The sequence below is a fragment of the Lissotriton helveticus genome, chromosome 8 (genome assembly GCF_964261635.1).
Source record: "Lissotriton helveticus chromosome 8, aLisHel1.1, whole genome shotgun sequence".
Taxonomy (NCBI): domain Eukaryota; kingdom Metazoa; phylum Chordata; class Amphibia; order Caudata; family Salamandridae; genus Lissotriton; species Lissotriton helveticus.
In genome coordinates this window covers 30,756,277-30,778,467 of record NC_136069.1, presented here as the reverse complement: position 1 = coordinate 30,778,467, position 22,191 = coordinate 30,756,277, and the positions used below count along the sequence as shown (strand labels likewise).

Here is a 22,191-nt window from a genome sequence, read left to right as displayed (position 1 = left end):
TGGGAAGGGTGAGAAAGAGAAATAGCACAAAGACATCCCACACGGATTATATTTACCTAGAATGATGCGATGACCAATCCTGGTCACGGGCTGGGGCAAATATCAGGACCAGGCACCCGACAAATCAGGCACCCACTGGGCAAGACAGGTGCAGTTCAGGACAGGTGACCTCTACTAAAGTGCAACGCCAGCGTAACAGCCCCCTCTCGCTCTGGATAAGTCAATTTAGTACCCCGATTGGGTAATAAATAACCTCAAATTTCCAGACAGAGTGCTCCGGCAGCACCTCTGGTCTTGATCTCCTATAGCCGTCGTTGGGTCAGTGACAGGTAAGCTATTCGGACAAGTCGTACAAATTCTCCATCTAAACCTACCTTAGATATACCATTTTGAGGGCAATGTACCACCCCTAAATGTTGAAAATCTATGTGTTCCCCTTCAGTGATTGGTTGGAAAGACGAGGAGAGGTCATCACACCATACTAAGATGAGGTCATTTCAATTTGATTCATATTGATTGAATCTCCACCCACAATATTATTTTCCCATGATTTTATTCCGCCCAATATTGTCATACGAAATATATACATTGTATTTGTTTGAGTCTTCTTGCTTCCTTTCTAGAGGTCAGCAGAGCAGGATCCCAGGCACATCGTGGGTAAGAAGAGTCTTGGCTGTAGTTCAATGCCAATGCTTCAGCACTTTCGGAGACGTAATGCGCTTGACAAAGATGGGGACACTCGGGATATTCAGGCCCAAATACGTGCTAGCAGCAAAGTCAAAGACACGTTAGAATACAAAAACAAATGATTACACTGTGTACCCCCTATCTCTACTCTAACCCCATTACTTTATTTTAACTTGTGCATTATTGATTAGGCAGAACAAACAAGTTTTAGGACAAGCAGCACCATAGCGTTAGCATTTGAAATTTAAAGCGGCCATTTTGGCACTAGTGCGCAGAAGCAAAGAATTCCCACCAAGCATAGAAGTACGTCACGCCACGTAGATGTGACAGGTGCATGCCCAGAAGGTTTCCTGTGTTGCGGCGGCCATTTTAATGCAATTGAGTTACTGTTAGTAAAAGCATATGTGCAAGCATCCCCTAGATACTAGAAATGTTGTGTTTGTGCAAATATTAGTAAACAAAACATGTTGGTTGATATATTACAGGTTATTTAGAGAGGGCTGAGTACAAGCAAGTCAAAACCATGCAACAAATAACATGTTAGAATATGATATGTGTTGTAATGAGCTTTGGTCTCATGTCTGGATTATGGAGCACTGTGCTTAGTGCGTTGCATGTTCCACTTGTGAGTCCAAAGTTCCAGAACAGGAAGGATTTACAGCTGGCCAGGGATGAGCTGTTGTGACCTCCGCAGGTTGTAACTTTGGAAATAAAGTCTACTTACCCTAATGCATCTGTGCAATGATTCTGAAGCTTCTAAGAATATGGTATCTTCAAAATCCAAATAAGTGTATTTCTTTAACACATAGAAGAGTTTCAACTTCATATGTCAGATCATATCCTTGCATTCAGAAGTATGTATTAAAAAGTAAGAGTTTTAAACATGAACTGAGAAACATTTCTGCACTCACACTGATGTTAATGGCATTAGTGGACTAAGTTTAGTCTATTTTCTCTTTTAGTTACACTCAGCCCTGTGGCCTGTGATTTACTCTTTCGGGTCCGCGAGGGCAGAGACAGCACCAGCAGTGAATGCAGTCATTTCCGGCCACTTCCTTGGCTCCAGCAGCAGTAGGGGTGGAAGGATCCTCTGTCTGTGCGGTGACCTTCACCCTCTGACCTCGAACATCACCCCCGCCTCAGATTGTCATCTTCACTGTCCCAGGCTGAAGGATAGAGGGCTCTAAGCAGGTATCTTTGCAGGTAGGAGTCTTCCTGTCCAGCCTCCCCTCTCCGCTTCTTGACAACCTCTACTCCCCACTTCAAGCCATGGCCCCTCCCACGCTTGCAGCCCCTTCACCTCTCCCCTCCCACCTCTCCCCTCCCACCTCTCCTGTGCGGCCTCTCCCCCTCCCACCTCTCCTGTGCGGCCTCTCCCCTCCCACCTCCTGTGCGGCCTCTCCCCTCCCACCTTTCCTCTGCAGCCTCTTCCCACCTCTCCTGTTGAGCCTCTCCCCTTCCGACCTCTCCTGTGCAGCCTCTCCCCTCCCACCTCTCCTGTGCGGCCTCTCCCCTCCCACCTCTCCTATGCATCCTCTCCCCTCCCACCTCTCCTGTGCGGCCTCTCCTCTCCCACCTCTCCTATGCATCCTCTCCCCTCCCACCTCTCCTATGCAGCCTCTCCCCTCCCACCTCTCCTGTGCGGCCTCTCCTCTCCCACCTCTCCTATGCATCCTCTCCCCTCCCACCTCTCCTATGCATCCTCTCCCCTCCCTCCTCTCCTCTGCAGCCTCTTCCCACCTCTCCTGTGCAGCCTCTCCCCTTCCCACCTCTCCTGTGGCAGCGCATTCATGTGTGAGTATGGAGCAGCTGCTCCATGTTTTCACAGTGCAGGTGGCACCCGCCTGCACTTTTACACGGGAATAGAGATCCCCTTGCAGGCGGGTGCAGTCAGTGACAGCACCCGCCTGCAGGGGGATGTCTGGGGGGTCCATGGGACCCCCTTTAGCCACTCTGGAAAAACACAAGGGGCCCCCTGTAAAAAGGATAATACCCTAACAAGGAAACAACTTATTTGGAAAACGAATTTGCACCGGGCATAGTGCTCAACAATAAACTGTGTAGCAGTTAAACCATAGATCTATGATCAAATTATACAACCAATACTAATGTGATATAGTCGCACGAGTCATTAGCTGCAAGTTATAAGTAACACGCTGCTATCGCTTAAGGAGTTAAAGAAATAAAACTCATATTAGGGATGTTTGGCGGCACGCTTGCACGACACGAGTGTACGATACAGAATGTTTGTGTATACGTTGGTTTGTTTTAGGCTCTAGACTTGAGGATTTAAAATCATAAGCCTAATACTCCTTTTTTTAGTAATGAGATCTTTTTACCAATAGGATAGCTATATAGTATGTTATATCTGAGGGTAAGTAGACGCACAATCCTTTACCTACTTTCTTGTACAAATATAGGATAGATATATGGTTGTATCGATTAGCTCCATCTTACTTTCTCTTTTCACTAGGATACATCATGACTTATGCCTACGAGCTTCAAAAGCTTTGAGATATGGAAATTCAGAATATCAATCGGAGGACATAGATTATTTTTAGCTGTCGAGGTTAGTATATTCTTCACTATGAGTGTTTAGATGTGTATGAAAGATATGTAAGAAAGATATACAGGAGAATTATTGAATCTAATGTAGCCTAATTTATTATAATTGCAGCAACATATATCTATAAAGTATTTGGAGGCTACTACTTGATTCATCAAGTGTATGGCGATAATGTAATAGGTGAGTATTCTCTGTGTCCTCCTGAAAGCCGCCTTACAGTAGAGTTAGAGACCGTAAAATATAAGTTTTTATAGGTAATAAGTACCCATTTATCATTACAGCAACATTTTATGCCCTTCAAAGTCCATGAACCAATTCATTTGACTTTATGTTGAATCCTATGTTGGAATACAAGCCATTAAAGGACATAATCAAAGATAGTTTAGGTAAGTAACTAATTGGTTTAATAATTAGAATTCCACATACATGAGAATTAGTAAATAAACGTTATTTTTTACCATTTCAGTGACAGCTCGATATTGATTAAATGCGCAAGTAGTGAAGTTCTTGATCCAGCAGATATATACGTTGAAGTGAGGAAAGTGAACTGAATAGATCTGGTAAGAGGATGTTAAATGCTACCATGTGTATGACACGTTAGCACAAAGATATTAGTGCTAATCAGAAGATGTAATGGAGTATATTCCCACAAAGAACCATAGCTTTGTTTCCCCATAAATTCGAGCATAAGGGAACACAGACATATAGAGCAATCTATATGTCTGTTATCTATTATCTGGGAAAGATGACTACAAGCATAAGTTTGAACTAACATCTAATCAATAAAATTAGCATCCATGCTAAACTGATAATTTGCATTTATGTCAGATATTTGAACCCATAGGGGAAGAACAAAGAACCGGTGTATAACTGTATAGTATCTATCTTTGAGACAAATAAGATCACTCTAGGGGTGTTATAAGAATCTGTATGTTATATGTTCACAAATTGTATACTAATAAATGTAGATGCACTTTATAGCAAAACAGGAACCTTTGAACCTTTCTGACCATGTACATAAGGGACGGTGATGGTCTTTTATGAGACCACTACATGTTATTATTGTAATTTGCAGTTGTACCATAGATTTATATAAATTAAATATAAATCTTTTTCCAGTTTAGTCAACCACTGGTGCGAAAACCCTGAGGAAGGCTTCTGCCGAAACGCGTTGGTGATAGTAAAGATCTGTAACCAGTATCTTCTCAAAATCAGTGCATATATGATATCTGAGAATTAACATCTGTGATCAGTCTATTTGAAATTGACATAGGTTTTGTGTCCAATTGAGCATCATTCAGATATACTGTATTAGATCAACTGTGACTGCTTTTGTCTACTAGCTGAAGGCATTTATACCTCTTAGGCACATCATACCTTACAACAACTTGTGGGTTCAATGTATATAGGGAAGGATTTAGGATGTGTAATTTGTTTGGGAAAAAACTATTGATTATATGTATGTATGTTTTTTATAATATTTGAAATAACTTATAAGAAGAAAAAAAGAAGTGAAATAAAAAAGCTATATTTTTATATCACATTAGTATTGGTTGTATAATTTGATCATAGATCTATGGTTTAACTGCTACACAGTTTATTGTTGAGCACTATGCCCAGTGCAAATTTGTTTTCCAAATAAACCCCCTTTAGCCACTGCAGAGTGCTGCTGTCAAGAGGCGCACTGACAGTGCGCCACCTTTTAACTGGTGCACTCTCAGTGCACCTCCTGAGGGCTCCTTTGACTCTGCGCCCACTTTGGTAATACGGCGCGGGCGCAGAGTCAAAGGAATTCCCTCATTTGCATAGGGCAAGCTCCTATGCAAATGGGAAAACACCCTCTGAAGGTAGCGCTGATGCTTTATATGCGCCAGGGTATCAGTATTATAGTAGGGGACACACAAGCGTCTGCACCCCCTTCTATAATACCAAGGTGCCCCGGGGTCACGCAAAGCGTGCACAAACACCTGTTACGCCCCTGGGGCACTTATTGTAATACTGCCCCGTGTGTTCTGAGGCATCCATTTGAAGATTTTTTTGCAACATGAGTAGGAAGTGGAAGCATTAGGTGCACACTGCATTGACTTGAGCCGCCATGCTGAGTTTATTATCTACGGTGATCCTTGTACTTGCGTGGCCTGTGGGTGCAGGATTTGGTCCTATATTCGATGGCCACCGGGTGGAGTCCATTGAGGAGGTCTTGATGTCAAAGACCAGTACTTCTGTCTCGTCAGAGTTGAGCTGCAGGCCGTTGGTTCGCATCCAGTCTGCTTTCATGGTCATGCAGTTTGAGAAGTTAGTTCTGGCGGTGGTTATTTGTCCGTCAGGGAAAAGATGAGTTGTGTGTGATTGCTGTAGGAAAAGACGGCGATGATGTTGGCGAGTAGTGTCATGTACATGTTGAAAAGGGTGAGGCTGAGGGACTCTGCATATTAATTTCTCGGTCTCTGTTTTGTTTGTTTAAATTCAGTAGCCCAGGTCAATTACAAGGCTTTCTGAGTAACTGTTTTATTCTCCATTTATCATACAGGCTCAAATTCTTTAAAAAGTCTGTACAGATCTCATTGGATTCTTTGTTCTACTCTACGATTTGGCCCTGCAGACTCCTTCTTAGCTCCAGAGAGCGGCTGAGGCGCCACCACCAATGTCCTCAGATTAAAGGTAAAGGTAAGTGTCATTTTACCACGGGTCAAATAAATAAAAATCTCGATTATTGGAGAGCCGATGGATCTATTGCTGTTCGTCTCAACTATATCTTTTCCAGCCTGTTCTGCTTTCTATGGTCTGCTTGAACTTCACTCTGCCTGTTTTTCCTTTTTTCTCTTTTCTTCTATGTTCCTTAGCCTTTCACACTGTCTTTACCATCACAATAATAAGGCACTTAGTTTGGCCATCAAGACTTGCTTCTAGAAGAAAAGAAACCCAGGAGATTATAGGATTATATGCACGAGTGTCATGGTTTTGACCCCGGTTGTCATCCTTGGACTCTGCAGCAGCCTCTATGCCTGTACCCTTCCCTACCTGTTCCTTCCCCGAACTACCCCTGTCACGCACCTGGTCAGCCACAGTCCTAATCAGAACCATGGTGGGGCCACAGTGTTTGCAGGTGGAGTGCAGGCTCCCATCTCTGTCATTTACCTGTATTTCTAGGTCTGCGTCTTTGCTTCGTGGTGCTCCTCCCTCTAACAGAGCTCCTCAGTTTAGATTCCTCCTGGCTGACATATGTGCTGGAGCTCTTCATCGTGTTCCCTGTGCAGCAGTTTATCCTCCTCCGTGAGTCGACTCCTCGTTGGTTGTCCTCCGCTTCCCAGGTCTGGGGGTCAAAGATTGCCAGCATGAGAGAACCTTATAGTCCTTTGTTGGTTTTTCCTCTCCGTGTCATCCCTCTGTATTGTTTGTTCCGTCGTTCCCTGTTTGTCAGTCTTTATGCTGGTTCTACGTTTTCCTCTCTTCTTCCTATGCAAGTCTGTGTCTACTTTCAGCATTGGTGAGACTCCTCCTCCTTAGGTAAGTACTCCCATCCACGTTGGGGTTGATGATTGCTTTTTTTTCTGTAATGTCCAAAACTGCTAAATCATACCTTGGTCTGTTAGCTCTCTGTAACCAAAAATACAACACTATAGTTCACTCTCAAGCGTGCTAGCAAGACGTAATTAAAACCTCATGTTGAAAAACTAGCACATGTTTAACCCTCAAGCTGGAGGCTAGTTTTGGGTTTGTTTTACTCTTGACACGCAAAAACCATGAAACCAATATATAGACATTTTCATTAACATTGGGATTAATGACTCCATATTTCAGACCCTGAGCGCACTACAAATGGTTTACGTTGCCTGGACATGCGAGTACTTTTCTTGCTGCAAGGCCAGGCCAAGAGTTAGTTGCCAACAAATGACTCCACAGCTCAGAAGCCCTCTGAGGTACACAAAAGCTATTTATTTTCTAAATTGCCATACTTTACTCTATCAGCTCCCCATACTCAAAAAATATGATGCTCTGCTTCACTATCCATGCTGTTAGCCAGGCATAATGAAACCCAAAATTAATATTGAACCCACACTTAAATCAACAAGAGTCCTAAATTCAAAAGCCTACGCTGAGGTACACCTATACATCTTTTATATGCGACAGTCATTTCATGCCACCAGTTCTGGTCTCTTAAACAACACGTTCACTCCATCAGCCAGGCCACAGAATGTTTGGTGCTGGACTTTGCTTTCACTCTGGCAATGCCAAGTCTGCAAGGAATCAGGCAGATACTTAGGCAGTGGATTATGAGCTGGGGTCATTTGTCTCTGTGTGGATGCTGTGCTTGGATTGTTCATCAGGCAGATACGTAGGCAGTGAAGTGTCAGCTGGGGGTTATTTGTCTCTTTGTGGATGCTGTGCTCAGAATGTTCATCAGGCAGATACTTAGGCAGTGGATTATGAGCTGAGGGTCATTTGTCTCTGTGGATGCTGTGCTCGGAATGTTCAGCAGCCTGCTTTGTCTGGAATCCAAAATAGTTTCCCAAAAAATTCATACATTTACCCAACCCACTATAATCTCCCCAAAAGTGAGGCGCTCAAATGGCGAAAGTGTTTGCACCCCATTAATCAGATCTTTTTATTGTGAAATAATATTCTGTCTGATATTTCATTTTTAAGATTAACATATAGAATTCGGACAGAATTCTCTTTTTCTAGAAATATTACTAGCCAGTGCCAACCACTCTTATTTGGTTAATCTGAGGTGGCACTTGGGGTGTAGCAGTCTTCAATGTTCATTCGGTCATAGTGTCTACTGCAGATGTGCCCATAATAGAACATTTAGTAATCTGGTCTTTGTAGAGGAAACATTCCGGTTTAAATGGTGTCATACTGGGACGGCGTGGCTAGGCGCCGGCTAAGATGGCCGCCTGACCCGAGGGCTCCGTGCCACCGAGCCTTCACCCCTGCTGAATCCGGCATAAATCCAGCAAACCCTGCACTCCAGTGGCAGCGCCAAATCGGCATGAGCAAGCTGCATCCAGCGACCCAACTCCGGTCTCGCTGCCTCTCTCTGTGGCTGCGCGGCGGCCCCATCCTCTGGAGACCGGGTGCTGGCCCGGAACGAGGGTGTGATGCGGGCGGCCTTCTCCATCAGGCAAGCTCCCAGCTTTGTGACCGAGTCAGGGCAGAGTGGAGCAAGGATCGGACTTTTGCGAGGGATTGCGGCGCACACCAAGCGGCGCAGTCATGGTCTGGCAGCCTCTCTCTCCCTGAATCACCGGAGGCAAGCGCTGGGGCCTGGTGTGAGGACGAACCGAGGCCCCGGAGAGGCACGAGCTGCAACCTGAGCTGACCGGAAAGGGGCCGCAATGCCCACCGGCCGTTGAGCCCCCAAGAGCAGTGGATGACGGCAGTGCAGGGCGTAATACAGGACACCACACAAGTTCCCCCCGGGGGGCTAATTAACGCGGAGGCCCTGTCGCTGTCGAGACTGAGGACCCGCATGGTCTGACTGGCTGAGGTGGATTCCGACCGGGGACACCTGGGTTATCCTGCAGGCTGAGTGAGTTGCTGCTTTCTCTGGGAGTGCGGGAGGCATCTGATCAGTGACCACTGCCGGAGGGGAAGCGCACTGTGCCATAGACTGGCTGGAGATCGCTGGAGAGCGGAGTGCGTGGCTGCGCAGCGGCGGTGCCAGGAGGCCGTGACTGGGTGCGACGAGCACCAACCCGACTGCGGTGACCGTGTGGGGGGGCCGTTTACAGGCCAAGAGCTGGACTGCTACGTAGAGGGCCTTGTATACCCCCCTGAGGGACCAGTGTTGCGGTAGCGGTGGAAGAACGGTGCCACTGGTGGGGTTCCGGGCGCCCCTGCAGGAAATGCGTAGATCCCCTGCACAGGATTGCGTGCACCGCCGGCTGGGTCACTTGGAGCTAGATATCGCCATAATGAGGCCTAAGCAAGGTATGGCCTCCTAAACTAATAAACTTGATAAGTACACGGTGCAGATGGGTGCACCGGAAGCGGAGGGAACGGCCGGAGAACAGTCGGGCCCGAAAGAACCATCGCTGGCCTCCATCATGGTGGCCATCCAGACGCCTGGCGCCACCCTGGAGACGAAAAAAGATAAAGTGTCCATAGAGGTTAACCTCCTCCACGCGGACCTCAACAAAACATCGGAGAAGACCAAAGCCAATGAAGCCGGTATAGTGGAGCTGCGGACGTCGACCAAGGCACTGGAACAGCGCGTGAACGTTCTAGTTCACCAGCATCGCCAAATGGCCCTGCGGCTGGAGGACCAGGAAGGAAGGGCCCGGAGGAGCAATATCCGCTTGGTAGGTGTGCCGAAGGATCTTGAGGGGCCCAGCATGGAACTCTTTGTTGAGGACCTGATCCTCAACCATCTCAAGCCCAAATGCCTGTCCAGCATCTTTACTATAGAGCGGGCTCATCGGACGCCTATCCCTAAGCCTAAACCGGGGGCACCGCCGAGGACAATAATCCCAAAACTCCTAAACTATAGGGATAAAGACGCCATATTACAGACAGCCAGACAGGCCGGGGACCTACAGTACGAGAATGCCACGATTCGGTTTTTCCCGGACTTCACTCTTCAGGTCCAACGAGAGAGGCGATCCTTTGTGGGTGTTAAGGCGGCGCTGAAGGAGAAAGGCCTAAAATATATGATGCTTTTTCCTGCCAAGCTCAAGGTCCTAGCTGGGGGCAAGTCCTTATTCTTTACTTCGCCATCGGAAGTGCAGGAATGGATTGACCGGGAGTCGGAGAGAGCACGAGACAGGGCTGGTGGGGAGAACTGGAGAGACACCCAAGCTGCGTCTCCGGACTCATCGGCTGGGAGGTCAGAAATGGACGGCCAGAGTCAGCGCTCCTGGAGGTCCAGATCGACAAGCCCCAGGAGGAGAACCAGAAGTACAGTGGTTGGTCACTTAGGATGATAGACCTGCCAGAACTGGACCGTTGTACACTGAAAATGTATTGCGAGAGGTGCAGCTGGTAAGGGGGGTTGGGATCTGTTCCAGGGGGGGGGATAAGAAACAACCCCCGGCAGTGAAGGGGATTCTGGTCCATTTCGTAGAAAGTGTTGAAGGTCCTACCCTTTCCCCCTTTTATATAGGATTGTCTAATCTTTGCTTCAGTGGTTCGGATGGTCCCACAGAGAATTGTGACAATGCCGAAAAGGGTGGGCAGCGGATTGACAATGGACAATTTTCAATTGTGACGAAGTGTAGGTTTTGCCGGTTTACTGGTCCTAATCGTGGGGATGGGGGTGCTTGCGGCAGGCGGGGCCGGGGCCAGTACACGCTCCTGACAGAAGGTCCACTGGTAAGGGAAATCCGGGTATTTTGAGTTGTTGTTTCTTCCTCTTCCAAGTTAAGCATCGGGCGAAAGGCACTCTGCTAATTGGGGATGTGGGTAGTTCGAAGCCTACGGAGCAGGGAGGCAGGGAGGGGGGTGGGGACAGGGGGTGTTGGGGATGTGATTGAAGGGGGGTGGGGGACGGTTGGGGGGAGCTGTGGGGGGGCTGGGAGGCGGGTGGGGGTTGGGATGAGTTGTTGGGAATGGTCGCACCTGAAGTGTAGAGATATGCATGGAAAATGTATTGGACTTTGCAGGATTGACATCACACTGAAATGTTTCGATGGCTATGAAATGGGATAAGAGTATTAAAATCCTGAGTTGGAACGTTAATGGGCTGGGGGACAAACTCAAAAGGACTATCGTACTGTAATTCGTTAAGCGGCACCTCCCAGACGTGGTACTCCTGCATGAGACACATTTGATGGGCAATACGTGCCATGCGTTGAATAGATCAGGGTACTCGCTGGTGGTCCACGCTGGTTTTACTACTGGCTCCCGGGGAATAGGGATCCTTATCCGCCGGAACTTTCCTCTAGTAGTTGACCATACTGACTCCGACCCTCTGGGGCGCTTTGCGGCGGTCTCGGGGAGGTGGGAGGGGCGTAGGCTCAACCTTGTCAGCACATACATCCCGCCGGGCCTTCAACCCCAATCGTTTCAGGACCTGGGCAAGCTTCTCCTTTCCCTTCCGGAGGGGCAATTACTGATAGAGGGGGGACTTTAATGCTGTAGTCTCGGGGGACGCGGACAGGCATCCGTCTAGGAACATAGCTCCAGGGCAAATGTGGCTATCTGATTTCCTAGAGGCGTTTGGCCTCCTGGACCTTTGGCATCTCCGGCATCCATCGGACAAACAATTCACTTTCTTTTCGGGCCCGCATCACTCCTTTTCACAAATAGACTATATCCTGGCGCAAATGCACCAGACACTGCCGTTCAGGAAGTCACACACCTAGCAAGGGGTATCTCGGACCACTCCCCACTGTGGGCCCACCTCACTGTCGGTAATCAGAGGAGGGATGTGTGGCGCCGATCAACGCCTGGTACCTCCGCAGTGAGGAGACGAAAAAGCTACTCACTCTCTCAATTGACCAGTACTTCGAGGGCACGGTGGAATCCTCAATGGTATTATGGGAGGCTTTTAAGACCGTACTCAGGGGGGAAGCCCTTTCGGCTATTGCTGGACATCGTAAAGAACGGGAGGCGCAAATATTGACTGTTGAATCCGATCTCCTGGACTTGGAAAACAAGGCACAGACTGGATGCGATCCAGGCCGTCTGCATCAAATGGAGCTTAAGGCGGCAGAGTATAGGGCCCTAGCCACTGATGCTGCGAAGACGCTGGCGAGAGATAGGGAAGGCAGGATCTATGATCAAAGGGATAAGGCAGGCAAGTTCATAGCCTGGTTAGACAAAAAGCAACAGGCGAATAGGGTGGTCGCTGAACTTCAAGAGCAATTCACACGGAGCCACGTGAGATAGTCCAAGTGTTTGCAAGGCACTATCAAAAAGTCTACAGTAGAGGGTCTGACCGGCCGGAGGAAGACTCAATTGACCTATTAACTGATATCGGGCTCCCTTCCCTCTCGGACTCGGAGCGTGAGACTCTAGAGATGCTTCTTGCTGTCGAGGACCTTTGTGGGGCCATACGCGGTCTCCGTTCGGGAAAGCCCTCGGCCCCAACGGTCTCCCGATAGAGCTGTACAAGCTTAAACCTGACAGCATAGGCCCGCACCTCAAACGAATGTTTGAAGAGAGCAAGGACAAGGGGATATTGCCAAAAGATCAGCGAATTGCTACAATTGTGGCTATCCCTAAGGAAGGAAAGCCTAGAGAATTGTGTGCCTCCTACAGGCCAACATCTCTGCTAAATGCCGAAGCAAAGATTCTGGCCAAGGTCCTTGCCAATAGGTTTAAACCAGTCCTGACCACATTGATCCACATTGGACCAGTTGGGCTTTATGCCCCATCGTAACACGGCGCTCAATCTTCGCCGTCTCCATGGAGTATTGGGGCGTTGTCACTCGCTACAGGAAGATGCAGTGGTGGTGTTCCTGGATGCCGCAATGGCGTTCGACACGCTCGAATGGCTGTATATGCTGGCGGTCCTACGGAAATTGGGTTTTGGCCCCAATGTTATCAGCTGGGTTTGCCTCCTCTACTCCCAGCCTTTGGCCCAGGTCACAGTCAATAACAAGACCTCTGAGCCATTTACCCTAGGCAGGGGGACACGTCAGGGGTGTCCACTCTCACCGTTGCTATTCGCCCTCTCGCTGGAGCCACTTGCAGCATGGATCAGGCAGGACCCCTCGCTGAAGGGACTTAGATGGGTCGATGGGTAGGAGGACAAAATATCGGTCTACGCAGATGACATCCTGCTGTACTTAACAAAGCCTTGCAAGTCCCTTATAGTGGTCATGGATATTTTCACCAGTTTCGGGAAGAATTCAGGGTACAGTATCAACTGGGGAAAGTCCCTTCTGTATGTCCTCCATGGAGCCCCCCCGGCTCTCCCGCGTGACTGCCCGATCAGGGTATCCACAGACGGGTTCAAGTACTTGGGCATCTTTGTTTCCAAATAAAAGACTGTTAGGTACGAGAAAAACCTACTGCCACCCCTACAACGGCTTAAGAGAGACTCTGCCACGTGGAAGAAGCTACCGCTCTCCTTGCTGGGGCGGGCAGCGCTCTTCAAAATGATGGCACTGCCACGCTTCCTTTACGCTCTTCAAAATCACCCAGGCCTGGTTCCGCAGTCCTACTTTGCTGCCATTGAAGCCGTGCAGAGAGACCTGTTATGGACTGGTCCCCTCGCATAGCCTTACAGAAACTCATGTTGGGATGGTTTGACAGGGGTATTGCTCTCCCAGACATACGCAAATATTATTGGGTCGCACATCTTTCGTCCACTAACCAGGGCACATACTGCGGTGGGAATGATCTCGGTTACTGGATGGACCGATGGCTCCTCCCGGGCGGGAATTTTGAGACTGCACTTTATTCTAAACTAGGCAGATACTCTCTCACTGGACCCACGCAGCACTCTGTCCAGCTATTGCACATTATCCAGCGTAAACTGGGCTGAGCAGACACCCTCACGATGGTGACTCTGCTATGGGCCTCAGAGCGATTGGGCAGGCTAGGCCGCACTAAAGGGTTCCGTAATTGGGACCTAATTGGAATCTCGCAAATTAAAGACCTCTGGGGCCCCAATGGTGTTGTGCAATTTGACGCGCTCCAATGTACTTACGATTTGGCACCAACTGAATATTTCAAATACCTGCAGGGTCGGCACTCCCTTCAGACTCACATCCCGGCGGGGACCCTACCCCCAGAATCCTCCCCTCTGGAGGACAGGCTATTAGATGGCCACCTCCCAGAGCATGCCATTTCGTACACATACAAGAAGCTCATCAACCATTCCCCTGATCCACTGCTCACTCTATAGAGGAAATGGGAGGCGGATGGACTAGAGACAGATGACGAGGAGTGGAAAGCCGCACTAGCATCCCCCAGGAGATAGCAATATCAGCCAGGCTCAGGTTAATCCAGTTTAAGATACTCCATCGGGTTTATGTATCAGGGACCAGGTTAATGCTGATGGGCCGAAGTGGGGATGGCCTCTGCAGACGGGGATGTGGAGAGGTGGGAACCTTCTTCCACATACTGTGGGAATGCCCGGTGTTTTTAGCCTACTGGAAGCGGGTGCATGACTGTATGCAAGAGGTGTGGGAGGTGGAACTGCGGGTGCAAGCAAAGAGATGCCTCCTGAACATCTGGGAACCCACTGATTTGCCATCGAGGGGGAGACTTTGGGTGACCCTGGGATTGGCAATCGCAAACCGCAATATTGCTAGACTATGGGGGGCAGCCACGCCTCCAACTCTTAATTCCTGGAAAAAGGATATGGATTGGTGCATGCTCCAAGAAAAGACAGTGTATGTGGCTCGGGCTGCCCCCGGAAATGGGTGGCGGTATGGACCAACTGGAATGAGTATCGAGGTACCCTGTGTGAACCCCCATGTATCGTGCCCATTGATGATGTAATTGTACTGTAAATTGATGCTATACAAATGCCTATTATCGAATAATTGCTGTGTCCACTGTGTTTTCCAACGACTCGTATGTAACAAATGTTTATCTGATGGTGCTGAATTCCCCTTATGGTTGACGAAATAAAACAAATAAAAAAGAAAAATGGTGTCATACTTTTATTGCACAGTCACTCAATACCTCCCTCCTGTGGTTGATCTGTATGAAATACTATGTAGATCAGAAAGTTTATAGTTTCCGGCAAACATACGCGAAACCAAAGTTCCAGTAGTATGTTACCTGACGTTTGTATTGAGAAGCGACCATGGCACATGTCTGAGTATATAAGGACAATGTTTCTGGTGGGAGAAAAGCATACATTTCATATAATCACTTTTGTCAATACCACTAGAGGAAGTGTATCTCTCTCTAAGTTTGTTTACATAAACAAATGGTTAAGAACACACACTGGTCTCACGTTGCTTTGCTTCGGTGTATTCAGTACAGTAATATCAAATAAATGACACAGGCCACACGTGGGCCTGGTTTTATGTTCCTTTGGTGTATTCAATACAACCTGATCAAAATTTCTTTAGTTAAACAGGAAAGGCTGCTTCTAATATAACATGAAAAATACAGAGGGATTGAAATCAGCGGATTTCTTGAAAATCCGGCTCTTCTTGATAGAGCTCAAATCTTTCCTCCTGCTTTTTTTAGAAACATTGTAGAGGGTGATGATTAGTAAGCCTCCTCCAATGGCCCCTCCGAGGCCGGTGATAGCATGATTCCCCAACTATCGGGACCAAGAGTTTATTCTTTGTAAGACTAGAGAAAAAGGGGAGACACTACTTGACTCCTCTAGAATAATGGTATTACCATATTATACCACCATTGGTCAGAAACAACAAAAACCTACAACCCCATAAAGCAAAATAACGAGGTCCTTGGGACTAAAAAATATGCTACTGTGCCCTGTCAAATTGAAGGTGATATTCCAGGTCAAAATGTCTTTGAAACACCAGTAGTTTCTTGACATGGTTTGAGGAAAGACACCGGCTGCAGAATGACACTGCTTGTAATAGAGTGCAGGTCTCCTCTGGCACCCAGACTATGAGGCCCAAAGAGCGTCAAACTCGCCCCAGATGGTGGACTAACCTGGAGATGAGTGGGGTGATCACCCTCACTACACTCCAGGGCCCAATAACTACCTAGAACAGATGACGCCTTAGATGTCGATGAAGACTCCAGGACAGAGACGAAAAGAGGCGTAGAGAAAAATAGATTCCACTAAGTTATGAGAGGGAAGATCACCTAACATGATTACAGGCTAACCATACCACATCCAGAGATGACTGGTGATGGACGTAAATGGACCACAGCTGAACTGTGTACACCACTTGCTGACAATAAAACTGAATTGATTAGTGGATGTACTTGAAAGAAGAGTTCTTCTGGCTCTTACGACACTGGTCAAAATGATAGCTAGCCACCAAAAGGGATGGGTCACTTGGTATTGGTTGACACAACCTCTGTCCCCATCAGCTGTAAGTAGTGTAGAGGAGGGAGCACTGGAAAGAATTTACACCAGAGTGGAGATCTTTATCAGATTTTTGTTAGGGGGGTGTTTAAATTGTTGCAGTTTAGATAAGTGTACTTGGGATGGGTGTGGTTGTACACTCAGGAAGTACTGTAAATGTGGTGAAGATAATTGTTACAAATGGGAAAATGTTGATATTAATGTTTCAGATGCATGATACAAAGCTACACTCTCTACACAGCCTGTCTTGGCATTAATATGGGTTCATAATGACAAATCAGAGAACATGCCTAATTGATTGACTGTTCTCTTGTCTACTACCTTGAAATTAAAATCATGACGGGTTGTTGCTCAATTTGTTAAACAACACCCTCAAAATGTGGTCTTAATCCAGGAGACTCAATGAAAGATTTACAAAAATGACAGAGGCTTAGCAATAAGAAGCGCTGCTCATGCCACTACCACCAAAAATAAATAATAATGTCAATCTACATTAGAGGCATGAGGTCCGAGTAAGGCAGCCATTACACCTCCCCCTTAAATGAGAAAATATCTTAAAGAATATTAAAATAAGGCCCAGCTCTCTATATCTTGGTATCAAAACGTTATTCTAGCAATCTGTCTTATTCAGTCTAAATATGAGAGATGCAGTACTCCGATATTGTTGACCATCCAGAGAAATTGATTAGGGTGAGTTTTCAATAATTTTCTTATGAATCTGGAGCTAGACGCTACATCTCGTACTCATAAACAGAATAAGCCGTGAATGTCCAGAGTCATGTTAGACTATAATAAGAGTCTGAACCTGTTAGATCTATGGCGACAAAGGTACCCAGATAATTTCACTCCTGCATCCCCCATGGGCACCATATTCGATCCTCTTTCTACTGCAAAACCTAATATTGAGCCTCAGTATATTGATAAACATATTTGAAGGATCCCTATGTTGTCATTTTATTCTTAATCCCATTTCATAGTATCATACACCAACTCCGTCAGTGCTTGGAAAAAGCTGTACCCATAAATCCAATATGATATTACTTCATATACTCCCATCCAGTCTACAGAAAAGGATGAATTTCTTTGTTGGTATCATGTCCATACTCCACACTTAAAAAGTCTTGTTTTCCATTTAGCTTCGGGCCTGTCTTCGCTGGGATCAGGTGGCCTGCGGCGGAGGCCAGAGTGCCAGACTGTGCTGGGCCTTGCCGGAGCCGAAAGCTGGTGTGCTGCCTCGGCGGTGCGGATTGCCCTAGAGCCATCTGGGACATGGTGGATGCTCCCTGACCTGCCTCGGGCCCGCCGGGCATGGATTGCTGTCCTCCCCCTCGCCCGTTGAAGTGCGGTGAGTGTAGTTGGTCGGTGGCCATATCGCGTCACGAGGGGAAGCGCCTTGGGTGTGCGCAGGTGGGCCGGGGGCTGAACATCGCCCCACTGGGAATGATCAAGAGCCAGTGATAGTGGCTTCCCCGGGTCTGAGGCCCTGCTGTGCGCTCCCTTACTCCCTGTGGCGAGATGGGCTCACACAGGCGGTCTATCAGGCCACGTGGGCCCCAGTGGAAGATCGCAGGAGTGGTGGCCCCCCTGGGTGGCTTTCCCTGGTGACCAGAGTGCGCCCTCCGGCTTTGGGAACCATGTGCCAACGATCAGCGGCTGTGTTGAGCCGCGGGGGAGGTGTCATCTGCCACCTACTTGAGGGAGCGGTGGCCATTATACGGGCGAGAATCTGTGGTCCTGCCGGTGCCTGGTGCGGGGCCTCTCAGGCCTATCTCCCCTCTGCCACCTGAGGTCCTGTGTTGAGGGCCAGCTGCATTGTGGGGTCGTATTTGGAACCCTGCCTGAGGAGTTTGGGCCGGGTGCCTCCTGTGCTTTCTTGGGACCCCTGATGAGGGACTGAACAACACACATACCTCCTCTGAGGAGCGGCCGGCTCGCCTTGGTGGTCGGTCGGGCCACACGAGCTGCCACAAGGTCCCAGAGTACACGGTCAAGGCTGCAGTGACGCCATTTGTACACTGTGTGGAGGCGCTTGAGGGATTATAGTGGAACCCCCGCGCTCTCGGCTGGGAACGGCGCTTGTAGTGGACTTTTGGATTGTGAGCGGACCCGGTGAGTGGTGTCCTTATCAGTGGCCCTTGGTTGTGTGGGGTTCCTGAGGTCCCCTTCTCCTCATCCTATTTCCAACCCTGTGATTGGCAGCCAGGCCAGACTGACTGGAGAGGACCCCCCTGATGGATACCAGCCTCTTGCATTGGGGTGAATCCACGTAACAGAGCTACGCAGCAACCTATCCCCTAGTGGCATTTTGGGGTCCCACAATATCCAGAATACGCTGTGCAAGGGGCGGGCTCAACACTTTTTGCCACAGGGACGTGTCGAACTTGCCATGACAAGGGACCGGCCGGGTGGGGGATCGTCCAAGCAAAGTACAAGAGACAAGTTCACAGGCCCTGGGGCCTCTGCAGTGGTGTCCGGAGGGGGGGGGCGCCTAGTGACGTGCCTGACAATGCCGCCCTTATGGCCACCATCACCCAGTCGAGAGATGCCCTGGATGCCAAGATTGGGGCGGTTGGATCCGCCGCCATGTTGCTACACCAAGATTTACGCAACGTGGTGGCACAGATTATGGATATGAGGTTCTCTGGGGTGGAAGACGTGGTCGATACCCTGCAGAAGCAAGTAGCCTCACTGGAGACGATCCAACGAGGGCTGGCATCCCGGGTAGAAGACGCTGAAGGGAGGGCTCGGCGCAACAACCTTCGCATCGTTGGATTCCTGGAGGGGTGCGAGGAGGGTGGCATGGAGGGGTTCCTCACCTAGTGGCTTGATAGTTGGCTCCCTCCGGGGTCACTGTCCTGAAACAGGCTAGGGCCAAGGAACCACTGCTATTTGACAATGCACCTATCCTAATTTTCCCCAACTATATTAAACTGGTCAAGCAACGATTGCAGTCTTTTATGGCGGCGAAGGCCCGTCTCCGGGAGCTCAAACTTCCCTATGCCCTACTCTACCCAGCCAGACTGTGGGTGGTCTATCGATCCCGCACCCATTTTTTCGACTCGCCAGAAGAGGTCTTCCAATGGACCGATGAGACAGTGCATCTTCGCCCACACGCACCGCGCTGGAGGGACTCTGATTCCTCGTCGAGCGAGATGGTGCGGAAACAACCTACGCAGAGGAGGAAGGGGAACAGATGCTCCAGGTCCAGATGATGGTTTCAGTCGTGTGGCATCTCATCCCGAGCTGCATCAGCCCAGCGACTGCCTACCTCATCAGACTAATCTTGGGGTGCCTCTTTATTCCAATAATTCCTTGATATGTTTGCCTTGACCGGGGAAGCACAATTGAGGGCCGATATCCCTGCAACACATCAGTTGGCAGGGAAAGGGCTAGCTGAGAATGGGCTGTAAGTTGGGGATCCATTGACAGGCGGGGGGGCGACCTCCCGTTGGGGTCTGCCTCTCACGATACTTCATCGTTTTTGAGGTATAGGGTGGGGGGGTGTTGTTTGGATGTTTGGGGGAAGGGGGTTTTGTTGTTTGATCGCACTGACCTACATTGCTTCAGAGTCGCCTTATCCAGACCACATATTCTTGTCTAGACCACATTTGTACTTCAAACCTTCACATGGCGGTGTCTTCTGGTGATAAGCGGGGATCCCTCTGGGACCCTTCAAATAATGATTTGGAATGTCAGGGGGGGCGCTAGACAAAATCAAGTGAGGCGCTATACTCAAACAGGCGAAGCGAATGCATACAGATGTCCTCATGCTGCAAGAATGGACTCTCGGACCACTCGCCGATCACTCTCACGTTACGTGTGGGCCGGGCACAGCAGCCGTTTTGGTGGCTTCTCTCTGCGTAGAACCTCCAGAGAGAAGACTATAGAGATCATCTGGAAGGTTCCATTGACCAATGTTTGACATCTAACGTAGGGACGGTAGAGGGGGCTCACTGCCTTTGGGAGGCAATGAAGCCCACGCGCTGGGGGTAGACATTTCTTTTTGTGCAGCACCTCACAGATTGCGTAGGGAGTCCCTCGTCCAGGTAGAGGCGAAGCAATTTGAATTGGAATCTCGCTGTATAGATATTGCAGATCAGCAGGCTCGCCGCCAACTCCTGTTGACGCAGCAGGAATATGCCCATCTTCTTCTAGACGAAGCCCAGTAGGCGTCGCTGGTGACCCACAGTAGGCTTTACCAGTGGGGAGATAAGTCCAGCAATTTACTGACTAGGTTTTGCCAGAGGTCGTTATATACTCCCAAGCCCTGCCAGTCATTTTGGGCCCAGACGGGTCCTCTCTCACAGACCCCTCCACTATTGCTGAAAGCTTTGCCATGTACTATGCAGACCTTTATGCCCCCAGGAAATGCCTCCCCGCAGCTGTAGTTGGTCGCTTCCTCGATGACCTGCCACCTAAGGCCCTTTCTGATGCAATGAGTGAGGAGCTGGATCTCCCGCTCACGGAAGAGGAGCTGGACGCGGCGCTGGGTGAGATGCAGGCTGGAAAGGCCCCGGGCCCGAATGGCTTCCCAGGTGAATTTTTTAAACCATATTTTCTGCAGCTGGGGCCGCGATTATGTAGTGTAGTAGAGGAGGCCAGGGAGCAGGGTCGTCTGCCTTGCGATTGGAGACATGCAGAGATTGTTGTGTTCCACAAGCCTGGTGGACTTCCAGATCAGCACGCGTCGTACCGCCATATATTTCTTTTTAATGTAGAGGCCAAGGTTCTGGCTAATCCAAACACAAATGAGCCGATGCTGATACCACTAGTACAACCAAATCTACCAATCACTCGTGCCACTCATAGTGATTTGAAAATAATTTTTCAAATTATTTTAAATGGATTGCTTTTTATTTTATATTTTAAATCTACTCTTGGAATCGTTTTATTTTTAGATACACAATAGAACAATTTTCAAAAGGACCTAACAATAATATTTACATTATACACATATTTACATCCATATACATTTATCCAAATCAATCAAAATTCAATATAACACAGATTCAATATAACAGAAAAGCCCACTTTTCCACAATAAATCAGAAACAGGTTATAGTAGAAAAAAATCAAAAGAAGAGATGAAAAGATGTTATAAGAAAGAACAATAGAAGGGGCATAGATAGAATCCCAGCAAATGATGGCAAAATAGTATAAGCTTCAGGTTTATGTACTAAAATCCTTTAGATTATGTATTATTTTAAATAAACCTGACACCTTCTTTATTAATAATACTTAAATTTGCCAAACACAAACAGGTCTACGCGTTTCAAACCCTACAGATAATTAAAGGGGTTCTCCTCAGGAGCAGGGGAAAAGAGCTGTGAAAATAAAACCAAAGTGCTTGTATTATATACATGTCACTTTCAATCATACTCTGCCACCTCAGCTATCTTCAGAGTAAAAAGTACCTTAAATGTTTCCTTGTGCGCCCGACACACACAAATGTTGACCAGACACTGTCCTTCAACTTTGTAGTTCTATCGAAAGTAACACAATGTACACCATACTTAATGATAACCTTTAAAAGGGCCAGACACAAAATCGCAACAGAATATTGAAGGCCACGTGCACTCACTTGTAACTTCAAAAAGGCAGCTTACAGCAAGAATACAAATCCTCTGCGCCACACGTCCAAACGGAAGTTGTTTTTGAATTAGCACTAAAACAGCAAAGATATTCTCTGTTACAAAGTTTTTCTAAAGCAAGTTGACCTGTAAAGAGTTATAAAAGTATTTGCGTGCATACCTTCTCAAGCAAGCTTATGGACTAAGGTGGCATTTTGCCACCAACCATCTGGCACCGCAATATCTGCAAACACATCGGTGAACAAGACATTTAAAGTTTCAATCTCCATAGTTTACTCCGCAATCCTTATAAAACCTCCCGACACAAAGGGAGAGTTTATTACCTTAGTTTTATCGTAGCTCCCGCCATTCGACACTCTCCTCTTCAAGGAGATGTTCTCTCAACTGCGTCTAGATAATCCTTTAATCATGTGGCTCGGCATACGGCG

At 48.0% G+C, this 22,191-nt stretch overlaps 1 protein-coding gene across 1 annotated transcript in view; it reads left to right on the top strand.

Moving 5' to 3' along the window:
• The window catches only part of LOC144773679 (uncharacterized), a 470,291-nt gene that overhangs the window by 432,058 nt on the left and 16,042 nt on the right, over window positions 1-22,191 (top strand). The window contains 2 exon segments of the mRNA XM_078658831.1: window positions 9,232-10,082; window positions 20,538-20,707. Coding sequence (XP_078514957.1) covers window positions 9,232-10,082; window positions 20,538-20,707 — 1,021 coding nt within the window.